Consider the following 17691-nt stretch of genomic DNA (forward strand, 5'->3'; position numbering starts at 1 on the left):
TTACGAAAGGATAAGCCGAACAGCGACCAGCGCGCCACACCGAAGCTAGCCAACGGCATAGACCCCATCCAGCCGATCACTGCAATCCAGACTGGGTACCCATCATATACCATGACATGCAGAACTACCGAATCCCTCCGCAAATATCAGATAAATCAGCAATGGTGGATAAAGCAGCACTGAAAAGAGAAAATCGCAAACAACGCAAACTCGCGGTCACCGGAACCCCCTCAAGCAATAAAGGCAGCTGATACCATCAATGGGAGAAAAGTAGAAAATGAATGCAAGTGAACAGATGTACAAATTTTACAGTAACCGTCCGCAGTAAAATAGTAATCGTCCATAAGATTCAGATAAACAGATTACTGCAAACATTGTCACAGGCATAGACTGGCAAAGCTACTAGACTTTTCAAAGTGAACCTGAAAGATCTCCCAATGTCTTTCTATAAGACAGCCTGATGTTTATTTTGGAATTTAACAAACGAACAAGAGATATGGAACTCATCATCCGAAAGATGCTTTACCGCACTGGCTGTTGATTGTAGTGGTTCTTCTCTTTCTTCTTTGCAGCAGCAAGCTTAGCACTCCTGGCAGCAGCCTCAATTGCAGCAGCTTTTGCAGCAGCATCCATCTCTTTGCCCGATTTCTTCTTCTTCAATGAAGCCACCTTCTTTATCCGCTCCTTCACATCAATAGCAGAAGTAACATCTTCTTCAGGTTCATCAGCAGCTTCATCCAGGCTTTTATTAGTGTCCAAGCCATTAGGTTGCTCCTGTGGCTCTTTAGCTTCCTTCGGGGATTTGTCTTTCTTTGCCTTTTTCTTCTTTGAACTTTTGCTCTCTGAAGGAGCAGGTGCATTCTCCCTTTTTTCGCCATCCACATTTTGCTCCTCTTGTTTCTTGCCTGCTGTGAAATGGACAAATCAAAATGCTAAATTTTAAGACTGCTAACTGCTCTACATCATATAACAGAGTAAGAGGGCAATACCAGAGTCATTCGGCATCATATATCAGATAAGGAATAATGACAAGATCATATCTGATAACACATGCTAAAGAATGTGATGATGTGATAAATCAGTGCGGTCAACATACGAGAATATTAAAAGATTATGCAAAAGATGCACCGATACTTCTGTGCATGCATGACATTTCTAAGAATCTGAATGTAATTATGTCAAATATAACATTGTTACCATTTATTTCATCTTGCCCAACATTGTTGTCTCCGCTAGAAATACCCAGCTCAGCCAAAACAGACTCCAGTTCCTCCATTTCCTTTTTCTTCAGCTCTTTCTTTGACAGTTGCCTTTCTGTCTCTCTACTTGCAACAGCAGCAAGGGGAGGTTTCTTCATGACCAGTTCAGGGACAGCAGGAACCTCAGCTTCATGTTCAGGTTCTTCCTCAGCATCATCATCAACCTCATCGAGACCATCATCTTCACTGTCAGTTTCCTGAAGCATGTAGGAACCATGTAAGAATGCTGCAATAGTTCGAATAGCATAAACAAAGCATCTATGATTATGATTATTAAGAACAGAATTGGTAATTCTTATAAAATACTTTCAATCAAGATTTCCCTGTCTCGGTATCGAATCCTATTAGAGTGTCAGTACGCAGTATGATACGAGATGGCAAGGCATACCGAATGTCGGTACAGTATGAGACTGCACTCCCGGTTCAACACCGGTACACTATGCCGGTACAGCAAAGCTTACTTTCAATAACAATCGACAATCTGGAGAAACAGTAACTTCAAACTTCTCATTCAACTCAACATTTCTGAATTCTGAAAACTGAATAAAGCTTAAACCTTTATGGAATTCCATAAACATATCCATGCATGTACTTATTTCAATTCTACTAATTTTTACATCTTTATTTTCTATAAATTCCTTAAGAGATCTAACTTAAAACTCCACCTAGTCTTGTTGACCAACAATAGATAATCTAATGATAATATACACCAAAAAGTCCACTCAGATTCCAGCAAATGATAAATAGGTAAAAAGGGTGTAAAAGCAATTCCTTGAAAAGGCCATTTAAAATAGGTCATGGCATATTCTTTCCAGTATTACATTCTTTAATCAGCCCCCATATGCATGAAATCAACATTGAATCAAATGCATTTCATTTCTCATTTATCATCACTCAACAGAAGCACCATACATACTTGGTCAAGATTTTTCACAAACAGTTAAAAGCATCCAGAAACCTTCGTTTAACATTTTACATCAATTATTTGGGTAAAATAACAAAAATCAAATAATGGCTTGACAAATTACTGACATAATTACTGACAGATCTCTCCTTGACTCTATTTATTTCATTGGTAGATATCTTAATTTCCCCCTCAGTCTATCCCTTGTCTCAGAAATATTCTACCAACCTCAATAAGTCACCTTACATTTATCTAATGTAATCTAAATTCCTGCTCATCAAGCTCATCCTAGCTAAAAGTCTGAATAAATCTTTTTTGCAGATATTGTATTGCAAATATCATCATACGCTCCATATATCTAGTTCATCCACTATCTTCATAGCCTCTCCATTCTGATTTTGTATGATACACCAAAAAGTTCTTAGATTTACTTTCCTTGAAAGAAAAACCTTTTTCTTACCCACTGAATGTTTCCAGCCTCAAGATACCATCATGAAACTTTTATCACAGTTACTGAATGCACCTTTTTCCTTCATCACACCAAGCACCTCTGAAGGTACATCAAGAGACGGCAAAGTTCTTTTATTTACACCACCATAGGCTTGGATGTCATTTGACTTTCTCATTACTTGTTCAGCTCTTACAATGAAACCTGTACTCTATATCTGGTGGCTAAACTTACTTGAATGATATCTCGAAACGAGGTTTAATTTTAAGATGTCTGGACATTTCACAAAATAAGCAAACAAATCATCACATTGACACATTATAGTTTTAACATCTTCATGAATAACTAAAGACTACATAATTCAATGTGAGAAAATCTAATCTAAGAATTTTATAAAAAAATGCAGTTGAAACAATCTGTGGTTTAAAAATTAGTAACATAATGTTCCTTCACAATTGGGCAGATAACATATGAATGTTTTCATGAATAAATTTTAATTTCCTACCTTCCTACAAATATTAATGATGCTGCACATTGTACAACCACATGATACATGCCAGATATGCTGTATTAATTCCTCAGTATGATTTGATTGCTTCTATATGGTCTGTCATCATAGATTGTAGCATAAACTTGATTGACAATTCAATGCCTTGAGAACAAATTGGCTGGGATTACAATTGGCTTACCTTTACTTCAACTCAATTCATACATCAACATCAGCATGAAGCCACAATTTCAATAAATATGAAAGTAACTAAAGGTATAGCTCATTTTCTCTCAAGTACAATGACCATTTTTCCCTTCCATTTTACTCGATTGTGACACAACAATCAACATGTGTAGTAAATAATTTAGAATTTAAGTATAAATCACAAACAAAAAACATTATTACGATATCTAATATACAGAAACACCAACTCAAAATGATGCCAGATCAGATTGGTCTGAAAAAAAAAAGAGTCTCGTCCAATTTACCCAATATATCAGACCATCCAGAATATTATCTGAATGTGATTTGAATGTTCTTAGATTTGAATCCAACAGCTTAATCACACTTTTAATGAACCTTTCCTTTTTTGGGTAACACAGGGTTTTGAAAGAGCCGAGCCATATAAGGTAGAACGATTTATTACACACGTAAATACATCCTTGACATAAAAAACTGCAGATTCTTAAAGGGGTACGATGGGTTATTTGTTTATCAAGAAAAGTGAAGAAAAAGGTTCATGTGAGAACATTAAATAATAAAAATTAAGGCCGTGCCTTAGAATATTCCCTTGCTCGCCAAATTTCTGGTATTCAAGAACCCTTACAAGGTTTTGAATATCCTTGTCCTCCACCTGCCCCCTTCTTTCCTATTTGATTACCTCCCTTTCACCACTCCTACAAGATTTAACCAACACATATTTTCACATTTAACTTCCAATGCCCCACCCACCATCGCCGATCTCCTGTGTCACCATCACATTGCAACTTGCATTCTTCATTGTAGTCAACAGCATTCTCCGTCACCACCTCAAAGCAAGCTAACTACAAAGGAAAATAAATCTTCTTTGGTTAGGCCAAACATTGTGAACCAACTGATTGTCCAAAATTTCAGCTCCGCATCCCCCCCCCCCCAACAAAAAAGAAGTTGAGGATTCCAAATGATCACCATCACCAAAAAAATATTCTTGAGCCAAGCTCATCCAAGTAAATATAACTGTTGATACCAAACATCATTAACCAACCATGTTATCCAACTATTTGTTTATTTAATAATAGGTTCTTTTCCAAAATAAAATTTTCCTTCCCTTCTAACAGAACCTTTATCTTGATTACCCATTGCTCACATTATCAGCCATAATTCACATTCAACCAAACCCTAAGGGCCATGTTGTTTCTCAAATAATTTTAGTAAGGATTCTTGAATAACTTAATGTCAAAAAGGGCTTATTCCTCACTAACCAAGTAAAAGTATTCAACCCCTTCTCCCAAATAGATTTAACCCAACTGTACCTGAGCAAGTACGAAAAGGTAAATAGTTTTTTCTGACATCCCAAAAGTACCCCTCACATTTGGAGGCCCTCTTCAAGAGGCCAAAATGTTGTCTGTTGTCTGAACAAACCTAGATTTTATTCAGGTTTATTCACATTTATTCATGAACTAAATAGGGCCTAAACATTAAGTTCTGTATCTGTGACTCAATTCCAACTTTATCAAGGACTTTGAAAGATTTTACAAGGAAATGAGACAGTAATAAGAAATTTGAGTAACCTCATGTGTACAAGTTGCAAAAGGAAGCGAAATAAATGATCCTCATACATGCGACCTTTCTACCAACATGGAACATGCTTCCGTATGCAACCATGCGTAAAACATTACATAATTAAATTTGAAGAGCTGCAACAAAACTTAATAAAGGATGCTCCTGTCATGCATCAAATTAAACATATCTTAGTGCTTTAGTGGTCAAAAAATTCATAAAGAAACATAAGTTTACCAGCTAACAACCATAACCCAAACTACGTAGGCTTCCACATATCTAATGCTCTATAAAAATGGGGAAAAGCAATAAAAATAATGAAGAGTAACATTAAGCTTGTGAGAGCATCTATCATCGGAGATCAACCAGTAAAATACATTTGAGCCAATATTGACAAAATTAAGCCATTTTAGATCATTTGTTAGACACTGCATTGAACAAATAAGCGCAGAGTTGTATGCTAAATGTAATGTCCGAGCCCAATACAGATCGGGCCCAATACTGTAGGGCCCAGTTTGAGGGTATTGGGCCAGGGTGAAGGGTTAGCAGGCCCAGAAAGAATAGGAATGCCATCTTCCCCGATGGCTGAAAAGACAGGACCACCAGATGGCTTAAGAAGAGACCCCCACAAGCATGCACAACCAGAGCCCGCCACCTCCTCCTCCTCCTCGGCAGCTGAACCCTGAGCTGGCCTGAAGGGAGGGGCAGGTGGTGGCTCCCGAAGCCCTGAGCAAGGAGAGGATGCCACCTCTCCTTGGGGTCAAATCACAAGCTTAGTTTTTATAGACCTAAGCCCTGCTAACCCTAATCTTGGATATACCCTCCTAAGCCTCTAACCCTCTGATATTCTGAACCAGAGAGCTAGATCCTGGAGCTGGAGGTGGAAGGTGCCCCGCAGCCCAAGGGAGGAAGGAGGGAACTTGCCGAGAAAGTGTCACTGCCCGACTCCACTCAGCCAAGTCAAGGTAAGCACACTGCCAGTAGACTAAAGCGAGAGAAGAGGGGAGGAACCCCCTCGGTGGGGGTGTTCTCCTCTCTGTTCCATTCATGGAACAGAGGGGAGCACACCGGCACAAGGAGGAAGATCGGGCAAGAAGAAGAAAACAACAAAACCCTAGGCCGGACCCACGGGCCGCGGGCTGGACCCACGGGCCGCGGGCCGGACCAAGGAAACCCAAGCCCAGGCCCGGCTGCCACCCGGGCCGAGCCCAACCGGACTCGGCCTACGGGGTGACAGTCCCCGGCCGCTGCCGCCCTAGGGCAGAGGGGCAGCCAGGGGGGGCCGCCGGTTCTGGCCATGCCGGCGACCAATGCGGCCCCCAAGGCCGCCAGCCTCCGCCCCCGCCTCTCCGCCGGCGAGAGGTGGTGGCGAGACCCCCACAAGAAAAAAAGGAAAAAGGGGGAAGAGGGAAACAGAAGAAGAAGAAAGACAAAAAAAAAAAAAATTAAAATACTTACCTCGGGCCACGGCCTTACCTAGCCGTGGTCGGAGCCGGTGAAGACCCCCGGAGGAGGTCCGGCCCCGACCTCGCCTCCCGGCCCTCCCCCTCTTCTCCGGCATCACTTCGGAGAAGGGAAGAAGGGGTCGGCCTCCCGCCGTCGTTGCCCGAGGGAGGAGAACCCTTTCGGCCGATGGATCGGGGGGCGCAGCATCTCCCCGGTCAACTGCGAAGGAGGGAAGGCGGCCGAGAAGGGGCTTCGGCCGGAACAGGAGGGGACCGGAGGCGGAGGAGGCCGGGAAGGGCCTCGGCGGAAAGCGGGGGAGACGAAGAGACCGGAGGAAGGCCGAAGAAGGGAGAGGGGCGCGCGAAAGAGGCGGAAGCCTCTGGAACCCCCTGGAAAAGGCCCTTAACGGGTCTGCCTAGCGGGTCGGATCCGAGTCCGGATCCGACACCCGTTAGGCCTAAATCCTTTAATTCGATTTGGGTAAGTCCGATGAGGGATTGATTCCAGCCCAATCGAGTTAAACGGGTCAATTAAGCCTAATTGGTGTTGAGTCTGAACCCAATCAAGCCTGATTGAACCCGAATTAAGTAGATTGGGCTAAATCCAAACCCAATAGGAACTGAACCGGGCCCAATTGAATGAAATGGGTTAAATTAAACCCAATTGAGCTGGGCCTGAACCCCCATTTATGCAATAGTAATCCCAGCAGGCCCAATTAATTGTAAATCAGGCCCAGTCCAAGCTAATTAAATTGGCAGAGGGCCTAATTGGCTGAAAGAGGCTGGACTTAGTTTTAAATCAGGCCCAACCCTGTCATTAAAAAGCCCAATTAACCATATGGACCCAAGTGGCTTTAAATGAACACCAAAGGCTTCAAATTGGCTAAATTAAAATGGGCTAAGACCCTTGGTTGGGACCCAAGCAAGTCCATGATAAGATGAACCAAATTCTATAATAAATAGAGAATAATATGATTCCTATAATGTGGTTTTTAGGAATCAACGATTTGCCACCAAGACTTTGGATAACGAATTTGCTGTAAGTAATCTGTCTTAATCCTATCGTAGATCTTGTATTACGTTTTATAAGATGAACCAGTGTTTTTTTATATACAATTTGAATTGTATGCATGATTAGTGAAGAATGTAAGTAACCTGTCCTAATCCTGTTATGGATCATGTTATGTTATTAATGTTTCCTAAGCATTTATTTTAAGTGTATATGTTTCTTGCATGATATGTTACAATGCATAAGTAACTTGCATGATTCCAGAAGCTATGGCTATGTATGCGACATGATGATACTGATATTTTAATCATGCATGTAAGTTTGTAAAGTCTTAGCTAGCCAAGAGGCACTGTAATGGCTCAAAGATGCTACTGATCGAATGCAACTGAGCTGGCCTTGCTAGTGGCCGAGAATAACTTCGCTGGCCTTGCTAGTGGCCGAGAATGACTAGCTGGCCCCGCCAGTGGCCGAATGGACTTCGCAGTAGCATCCGAGAGAATGGACCACGGCATGCCGGGGGCACGGTTTCATATGCATATATTATGGAAATTTCAAAGATGCTACTGATCGAATGCAACTGAGCTGGCCTTGCTAGTGGCCGAGAATAACTTCGCTGGCCTTGCTAGTGGCCGAGAATGACTAGCTGGCCCCGCCAGTGGCCGAATGGACTTCGCAGTAGCATCCGAGAGAATGGACCACGGCATGCCGGGGGCACGGTTTCATATGCATACTTTATGAAAATTTTTGTGATTTGCACTATTGCTTTGTTTAAATCACATACTTATTGTGCCATGATGATTATTAGATGAATATGCATGTCAGCTTCTCAAACCCTGATTTATATGTTTAGTCTACTGGTTGATCCGGTAGGATTATGCAGGATTACTTACTGAGCCGTGTAGCTCACATCTGTTTATGCTTCGTTTTCTTTCAGATCCTCATCAGTGATCGCCATCAGATATGTTTTTATTTTGTTACAGAGCTTCGTATTTTTGGAGAAGCTTATATACTTTTGTACATTTGAATAGCATAGAAGTTCTGTATTTTTTGTTTAAAACCTGAAGGTTGTACTGCAAACTTTTAATATATATATATATATAAGTTTGAATCCTTTTGGCTACCTGTTACCCCTGTATAAGGCTGCGTGCTACTGTGGGCGATAGTCGGCAATAGCACGGCCGTGTCACGGATCCGGATCCGGGGCGTGACACTAAATATAAAGACTAGAATGAAAAAATCAAAAATAGACAATCATCACAAAAATTATCAAACATCTCTTACAGGAGAATGTTCGTTCAAGTATAAAATTGTTCGGCAAATATGTAATATTATCTTCACATAAACATTGTTCAAGATATAGAAACACAGATGAATTCCTGAAAACTACAGATTCAGACCTTCAAATTTCATTGCACAAGAATCGGAACTTCCCATTTACACATCTGCAAATAAACAATAGACTACTTCTCATTGAGCTATTGATCTTTTAAATCATAGCCCTCGTCATAGCCACTAGTTACCTCTAAGAAACCATGAGGAAAAGTTGCAAAATAACGATTTAGTAGCAAATACAGAAACATTTTGTTATCGGTGCAATAAATGAGAGGTCAAAACCTTTAAAGCTAGAAAAGATAAGTAGATAAATGGATCACAAGTGTACGTGTGTAAATGTCATTAATTTGTAGTACATTTGGAAAAGAAAGTTGGAGTTATTCGGTCAGTCAAATTTGCCCTAGGTAGAAATTAGTAAGTTCACATGGAAAATATAATAAATATAGAAAAATGCTAGAGATCGCTTGCCATATCACTGCCAAATTCAGCTATCCAATATGGCAGTCAGCAATAGGCTGAGCGGTACGCAGTGTGTATCACACCAATCCTCGACTGCCATGCTGGGCTAGCGAACTGAGCGGTGAATACATGGATGACTGGTAGCAGTACTCATAAATGTAACGGTTGTTTGGGAAACAAAGATTTGCAAGCTGACATGGTCTCGATCCAACAAAGGTTCAATTTTCTCTCTCCCCCCTGTGATGCTAACCCACATAATGCCAAAAATACCTATTGCATGTTCATCGCAAGTCACACCACAAGATTCGAACAACCCTGTGCACCGAATCTAGGATTCTCTTTCCCACCCTTGATGCTGGACAGGACTGTCTTTCTCTCCCCAATCAAGGATAGGATTTCCTCTCTTTAAGTTGTTGGCGCGTGTCAAACAGCCATACCTCCATGGACCGATCTCATAAGGGATAAGAAGAAAGGGAAAGAAGCGGACACTTTGTCCCCATCTTATCATGATCAAGCAAGTATTGTTAGGGAAGATGTAGATTTTGGACATGTACCCAATAGAAATCACTCTTCCCAATTGAATTTATTTACTAATAATACCATGTTATATTGATTAGAAATATTTCAGCAAGGAATAGATTTAAAAAATATTGCTTTTATATCATATACCTGAAGACATATAGTCTTCAGGTTGATTTTTTTAGTCCCTTTTATTCCATCCATGCTTTTATTTTACTTCTTTTTATACTGAACATGCACATCATGTGCCTATGTGTCATGTCACCGGCCTCTTATCAACATTTAATACTGTCAAAAAATTAATATCATTATAAGTTGAAAAAATGATCATTTCAAATATTGTTTCTGTTCATGCACGGTACGTCTCAAGCAAGTTCATCAGCAGGTTTTTCCACACGTACATCTTCCTAGAGAAAGAGGACCATCTGTAAACTTTTAGAAATCCAAAATGCTCGTTGTTGACTCCTAATGTCCATGGTACTCAAAAACAATATTATCAAGCCAAAAAATTTGGTTTTGGGGGGGGGGGGGTGCGGGGCGAGAGAGAGTTCCAGGGCATTATGCAACAACATCAAAATATTTGATCAATAGCTAATATCGACCGCTAACAGGAAAAGGATCACATCATTTTCATTGAGACAGATGCACAGTATGAACATAAAGCAAGAAAAAAGAGATATCACTTCCACCAAATCAAAGAACATATAATAGAAACAAGGAACAAGTTAACATAGTAATCGGAACAGGGAACAAAGCAAAGGACTTTGAAGCAGGAAGCATTTCACCTCGCAAAATAATAGTTCGTCTAAAAATGTTAAAAAAGTGCGCGACAGAAGATATATTTTAATATTTAACATGGAAGAGATCACAAAATTACTGTTACCACAATTCATCATTCAAAGAAAGAGGATTATATTTGTTAAAAAAAGTGTAGATGCATCACAATCAAATCATATACGAATAATAAAAACATTTCAACCGGAGGAAACCAATGAAGACAAAAAAACAGAATGGCCATCTCGATAAAACTCAAATCCAATTCATGAATAGCGGTTTTCAATTAATCATATCAAGAAAAATAAGTGATCAAAAAAGGTTTTGCCCAAGAGAATCAAAGAAAGAGTACTCACTGCCTCAACTATGGCCGAACTTTCCTTGTTTTGCTGCGTCTCGGAGGATCCCCAAACAGACTGGGGCGGGGCTGTGGTGGCATAGTAGTCGTCATCGTCATCCACATCAGCCCAAGACTTGCCGGTCAGCGGAGCCGGCGCCCAAAATACCTGCTGCTCCGGCTCTTTAGCCTGGTTCTTGGACGACCCCTTGCTCTTGTCCTTGTCCGACTTCTTCTTCTTTTTGAGGGTCTCGAGCGCAGCGAAAACGTTGTTGCTGCCAATCTTCAAGGGCCCATCGTCCCTCCTGCTTCCCCCTCCAGCCATTTCTACAACGACTCCAGGTGAGCCACAGCTAATAGATCCAGGCTAGGGTTTCAAACCAAGAACCTCCCTCGATCTGTGAAAAGACCGAAGCTTTCGCAGATTAGGCTCTCGGAATCGAAACCAAAATTTATTCCTATCAAAAGTATCGGTGAATCAAGATCAACGCACGAATGGTCGGACACGCTTCGATTCTCTGCACCTTACAAACTTCGGAAGAGGGTGAAATCACTTCAAAACGAAAATCTCAACGGGAATACAAGAGCAAAACTGCGGGTCTCGGAAAGATTTTGAGCAAATGGATTAGAGTTCGAAGAAAATAACAAGAGGAGAAAGCTAAGAAATCGATCGCAGAAGGCCGCCGATGACAGGGAGGAAACGATCAGCGGGAGGATATGAGATTAAGGGGAGGATACGAGATTAGGGTTTCTGAACCGAGGAGGCCAGCCCTACGAGATCGATTTAGGGTTTCGGGAGATAAGGGTGTCCTCGGAAGAGGCAAGAGAGACACACGAAGGGGAGGCCGGAGGCCGTGAAAGCGAGAGGAAAGATGAGAGAGATTAGGGTACTAGATAACGTCGCTGATGGCCACGTCTGCGACGGTTTCATTTTTTTATATATTAACGACAAGAGGTACTTCTCCGCGGACTGGGTTGAATCTTTTGCGAGAAAAAAGGATTCAGCTTCCTTCGCGCGAATCCACCGTTGGATCGCGCAACAGTCGCGTTCAGAGCTGTGCAGACGGATGAACGAGGAATTCGGAATGCTTTGATAGCTGTGCAAAGAGATATCCAATGGTTGACGTCGCCAAAGAAGGTCAATCGTTCTTGCGCGCGAAAGAAACAACCCGAACCGCCCTGCCCCTTTTTCTCTCTCTTTCTTGCCGCGGGAAGCTTCTTAACTTGTCCACGCGGTTGGAGGACGAGTAACCTGCTCCACCTGGTTCGAGCGGCAGGGAACAGAAAGCTTACCCATTCCGTCTTCTTCATACGACAACGGGATACCTTATCGTCGAGTGTAGTCCCGGATGAGGGAAGATCAAAGCCGTCTGATCTGCATCAGACGATCTTGCCGGGTTGTAGTTTCTGGTAAAATAGTCCCGCGGACCACGGAGTTGGGATGACAGGTTGGTGGCGGTATCGTTGCCATCCTTTTCTTTATCGGGGCCAGGGGAAAATTGGAGATGGTTTAAAAGAGGCGGGTGGCGCAGTTCTTCTGATACCATTTTTTTGCATCCGTGGGTTGGCCGTGTAACACGGCAAGTCTTTACTCGTTTACAAGGGTTTTGTTCATGTTATTGTCCAGTACTTTTGGTATCGATCTTTTAAAACTAAGTCTCTGATCGAATCTACTGTTTATATAAGATTAGTTTAGGTTAGACAAGAGCAAGAAATTACCTGGAATTGCATCTACTTTTAGCATTATATTCTTATTAATAGTAAGTTGTGTGAACATAGTTTCATAGGCCGCTTTCGTACAGATCATCTTCTTATTGAGGATGACTCACACGGTGATCGAGGATCTGGGATTGAGAAGGCATTGTAGAGAGACAGCCGTTGCTTTACGATATTTGCAAACTTTTGGAGCAGTGTGGATCCTATATGATCACGCATGTCTATAGAAGATAAATGGCGCGGCTTTTGCTGCCCATTACTCTAGAGATTTTGTATGGAAAAACCAAGGAGCTAATATTTTCTGATTTTCTTAGTCGCATTCATATCCGTTGCGTGTGAGTCGCCATTGTTCACACACACACACACAAAGCCGCCGCTTATTTTTGCTGTACAACTTTTTCGTTTTAGTCTTTTGAAAATGATGGGGCCTCTCCAATCTTCTCTAATGCCATGCCGAATTAAGCATATATCACAACCATAATAGGCCCACTAATGATAGCATCATATAATCTTATACTTTCCATGCAAGGAATAGCTTCCATTACATTACCACATACCTCTCTGCAGCTTATGCCACATTCTAGTCGAAAGGAAAGAATCTATTTTGTCAAAGATGAGTTTATATAGAAATTCATGGAGAGGAAAAAATGCAATAGAAAGCTTTTTTTTTTTTGGTGAGAAAACAATTGTTCCATTCGATGACTGATGAATGTATCTTCATTTGCTAGGATCGCTCGTGCTCCTAGCTTGTTCTTAATCAACCTCCAATCAAATTCGGTCTCTTTCCTTGGATTTTGCCAACCATTGATTTAATGAGTTTTAAAAGTTTCATTAATTTCATCTATTGCCAAACAATTATAGCATTACACTAACACATAATGGATATTGTTGTGGTTCAAATTCGGCCCGAGGGTGACCACACCGGAGGAGTCGGAGGAGCTACCGGTCGGGATGGAGTGGGGACGCTGCTTCCTGCACGCCAGCGGACCTGCATAAAGTCTCACCGGTGGAATTCCAGTGAGAGCCTGCTTCCTGCGCACTGGCGGACCTACACAAAGTCTCATCGGTGGGATTCCGATGAGAGCCCTCCGATGATTAAGTTAGAATGGATTTTAGGTGGTCCAGCCAAAAGTCCTTAAACATTACCTAATGAGGCTATTTATAGTCCTCGCGGAGGTAACCAAGTGGCGGAGATATGGCTCGTCCTCATTATGGGAGGAAATAGCGAAGGCCAGGTGGCGTGTAGCCATAGCTTACTTGAGACACAAGTTTCGAGCTGTTCTTGTGCATGATATGGTGGTGCGGGCGTTAACAGGATATGGCCCTTGGCAGCAAGATATGGCTCCTGATCGTCATATTATAGAGTGGCCAGCAAGCAAAGCATGGCACAGTGAGGCTGTAATGTATGCAGTACGGTCACGTATGCGGACGTAAGGGCGCGCATAGGCGCGTACGTGTATGCAGCCGTAGACGAGATCGGACTTGCTTGGAGGCCGCAGCCTTTACTTGGTAAAGTCAACTTGATGGGTACTGAGGTAGGGCCGACTTGAAGGCCGCGACATACGTTCGGTAAGGTCGGCCCGGCCTCCTCAGTTCTTAGTTGACTCTGTAGGACTCAGATTGGGGCATCGTTACCTGCGTCAACTAGTATGTTTAGCGAGGTCGGCTCAGCGGACTCTGAGGTCGGCCTAGCCTCCTTGACTTTGAAGCCAGCTCGGTAGGACGCCCCAAGCCCGGCTCGAGGGGCGTCATTGTCGATACCTGCTGTCGATGGAGCCTTTTCGACTCTTGATCGATCCTACAGGGCGCTCCGAGCCCGGCTCGAGGGGCGTCATTGTAGATACCTGCAGTCGACGGAGCCTCTTCGTCTCTTAGTCAATCCTGCGGGGTCATGACAACGGAGAGATTTAGTCGAGGTCGGCTCAGCCTTTAATAAGGTTCGAGATCGGACTGGTGCTGAATGGGATCGAGATTTAACCTGCTCGATGCTGAGATTTATTTGGCTGAAATTGGATGGTCGTAGGACGATCCATTTTGCTTTCCATCCATCGGATATGGCAAAGCAAAACTTGTTCAAACCATCAAACGCTAAATCTATTGGACCATGAAACTGAATGCGTACTATCTGCCAACTTTCCGACAACTTCCACCAGGTCATCAATATTATTAAGTAAGAGAAAACTTGGAGTCAACTTTATCTTCTCTTTCCCTTTTTTTTTCCCTCCAACTTCACACATCTAACAACACTCTCCCCCATGCACACGTATACGGACTAGCTCGCAAACAAGCACACGGCAACAAACCACATGGCTGCACTGTCCTACCCAGCTTCATTACTGACATTACTCGTACCTCGCTTGGTTACTAATATTAGCATCGACAGGCCATATACAAAAATACTATAAATATCTCCAAAAATAAAAATAGTTTAAATAATATTTATTTAAATTTATTTTTTATCTAAATTTATTTAAATATTAATTAAAATTTAAACATCCGATTAATATCCGTATTCATATTCATATCCATTATAAAAAAAAAAAAAGATGAATATGGATAGATAACTATCCAATTTGTATCCAAATATCTAATTTTACTTATAATTCTATTTAAATTTACATAATACTCATAAATTTTTTAAAAAAATAAATGATCATATTAATATATTATTAACTTAATTTATCATCCACTCAGTGCCGGCTCGAGCCTTAGGCGACTGAGGCGGTCGCCTAAGGCCCCCGGCCCAGAGAAGGCCCCCACCGGAAGATGCTGCAGCTATGCAAATACTCATTCCTTCCATTCTCGTCTTCCCCCCCTTCGTCTTCCACTCTTATCTTTCATCCCTTCTCTTTTTTGGTTTTGGTCTTGGTTTTCCTTCCCTCACATTACTCCTGATCCAGCTGGGCCATCGGGAAGAAAGATAGGGGGATCGGAGATGGACTTCTTGGAGGGTGGAGATTCTTTTAATTTTCTCCTCTCGGTTTCTTCTCCCCTCTTGGGTGGTAGAGAGAGAAAAGGAGCTAGAGGGAGTTGAATGGTTGCTGTGCTGTGATGTTGCAGTTGCTGCTTGGGTACTCACTTGAAGGGGAGACGGTGGGATGGGACTTTTATTTATTGGATGGAGTGAATTTCCCATAATGCCCCTACTTGCTCTTATAGAGAGGTGCAATTTTTTTATTACCTTGACAATGAAGTGGCATGAGATAACCATTTACTATTCGGCTTTTGCTTGACATGGTAAACACCATTGTCAAGCATTACCTTAGTTAATTAATCAGTTTCATGGCCCTTCTTTTCGAGCAATTACTTTTATTTACTTTCATTTAAAAATTATATTAAATTAAAAAAAAATTTTACTTATTTTTATTAAATTTATATATCTTTATTAAAATAGTATATTTGATAACTATCTATTTCTATATCATTTTTTTAAATATTTTATATTTATTAAAAAAAATTATTATTAAAAAAAAAGGCCTCATTCATTGAATTTGCCTTAGGCCCCCAAATGTATTGGGCCGCCCCTGCATCCACTTAGTGGTATTTTTAATTCTATAATCATAAAATTTAATTATCTATTTTGTATTCATTTTTTATATTCATACTTTTATACCTAATTTATATTCATATTTATTTAAAATTGATATAAACCTAAACAAACCTAAACATCTCAGATCTCTCCTATTAGAGATATCCAATTGCATGGTGCCGGCAGGCCAACAAAACTATTATGCACGAACCTGCATGCCTAGAGTCGAGCAGAGCAACCACAACCAGGTTGGATTACCAAAATTGCATCTACGTTTTCATCTAAAGTTGCAGCTAAACTGGTCATCCTCACTTGCTATCCTCATCCAAACTGTCATTTCAAGTGCATGCCATCTCCATTTCGAAATCAATCTACCTGAGATTATTGGTATCTAATGCTATTGAGGTACTCGGGTCCTGGAACAAAATTTACCTCGCTGGGAGAAAAAGAACAAGCTTATTTTAACGTGCCACGGAAGCTGCCTCTTTTAAGACAATAGAAACTTTTCTTTGTTGCTCGGAGTGGAAAATCTGATTGAGATTTGGGACCAACTACCTTAGCAAGAATGTAATTCCCATTCAACTTTCACTTGCACGGCAAAGCCAGCATGGTTCAAAATCAACTCGGATAAAGAATGATACAGAATATTCATGTGATGCAAAGGCAGATTATTAAGAATAATAAATTTCAGGCTTTCTTATTGAAAAACATAAATAGCCGCCAAGCACACAAGAAAGATTGCATTGTGACCATGCAAGTATACAAACTGTTGCTGGAAATTGGACCGGGGGATGACCACTTGGCTGAGAAGGAGGAGCTCCGGTGCGAGAATGGCGGATGGCGGTACGTCGGCGGGCTGTGTCCTTCGTGATCCTACAAAAAAGTCGATGGTCGGAGTTTCCGGCGCCGGCCCTTCGATGCTTAAGTCAGGGGGGTTTAATTTTGGAGAAGAAGATGAATTGTATGTAGAAGTCCGAAGCCTCCTCCTGAGAGGAAGAAGTTCCCCTTTTTATAGGAGGAGTGGCAGGGTTACCTGTGATGTAACTGGACGAATTAATGGGTTACCGTCACGATTGGACGTGAGCGTGTGAAGTAATGAGTTGCCGTGGATGGCCCGTTCCCATCATGGGAGGAGATGGCGCGCAGCCAGAGCTTGTTTGTGGCGCGCAGTGCAGTCCATTCTTAAGAATGGTGAGGCGTTGACAGTCATAGCAGGGTATAATCCCTGGTTGATATGTCGTGGCGTGGCCGGCAAGTAAAGCATGGTGCGGTGAGGCTACTGCAGAGCATGACCGCAGCACGTGGACGACGAGGTCGGCCTTTTGAGGTCAGCTCGACCTTCTGTGCTTGGCAGCCTTGTGAGCTCGACTCAGACTGCATGAGCTCGGCCTGCATAAGCTCGGCCTGCACGAGCTTGGCTCGGATTGCATGAGCTTGGCCTTCTGAGCTCGGCTCGGACTGCATGAGCTCAGGCATGCTGTCGGATTTGGATGCTTTAATTGTATTTATGGAATGATCCATTTTTCCTCCAATACAAATCTTTCAGGATGATCATGCACATATATCACAAACTAAGCAGAGACAAACATGGTCATCCCGTATAAGGGCTGGTTCTCATGATGCAATGCTCTGGAGACAAGAACCGATGCATTTTCTGCTCAGACAGCAGGGGCTTGCATCAAGTGCCTCTCATCAGGAGAAACAGGACAAGC

The 17691-nt window shown here is 42.0% G+C and overlaps 1 protein-coding gene across 4 annotated transcripts; it reads right to left on the bottom strand.

The window, feature by feature from the left end:
- Positions 1-304: 304 nt before the first annotated feature.
- Positions 305-11666, bottom strand: LOC103704541 (uncharacterized). Of its 4 annotated transcripts, none has more exons than XM_088708075.2 (4): positions 11259-11666; positions 10754-11132; positions 1198-1456; positions 305-908 (listed from the first exon to the last, which is right to left on the bottom strand). In XM_088708075.2, the coding sequence occupies exons 2-4, from the start codon at positions 11057-11059 to the stop codon at positions 523-525; spliced, it is 951 nt and encodes a 316-aa protein (XP_088564201.2). In that variant the 5' UTR covers positions 11060-11132; positions 11259-11666; the 3' UTR covers positions 305-522. The 4 variants fall into 4 exon arrangements, with proteins under 4 accessions (XP_088564201.2, XP_038986399.3, XP_008786122.3 ...); XM_039130471.3 differs by having other exon boundaries at positions 11228-11666; XM_008787900.6 differs by having other exon boundaries at positions 305-905; positions 10754-11666.
- Positions 11667-17691: the final 6025 nt, after the last annotated feature.

This window comes from Phoenix dactylifera, chromosome 12, assembly GCF_051530095.1.
Source record: "Phoenix dactylifera cultivar Ajwa chromosome 12, Ajwa_hap1_PhDact_Kaust_v1.1, whole genome shotgun sequence".
Lineage (NCBI taxonomy): Eukaryota > Viridiplantae > Streptophyta > Magnoliopsida > Arecales > Arecaceae > Phoenix > Phoenix dactylifera.

Coding starts and splice junctions, on each gene's coding strand:
- LOC103704541 (XM_088708075.2), bottom strand. CDS start 11,059: ATGGCTGGAGGGGGAAGCAGGAGGGACGATGGGCCCTTGAAGATTGGC. Junction 1,457..10,753: donor GTTCGGCCATAGTTGAGGCA/GTGAGTACTCTT, acceptor TACATGCTTCAG/GAAACTGACAGTGAAGATGA. Junction 909..1,197: donor TGGGCAAGATGAAATAAATG/GTAACAATGTTA, acceptor TCCATTTCACAG/CAGGCAAGAAACAAGAGGAG.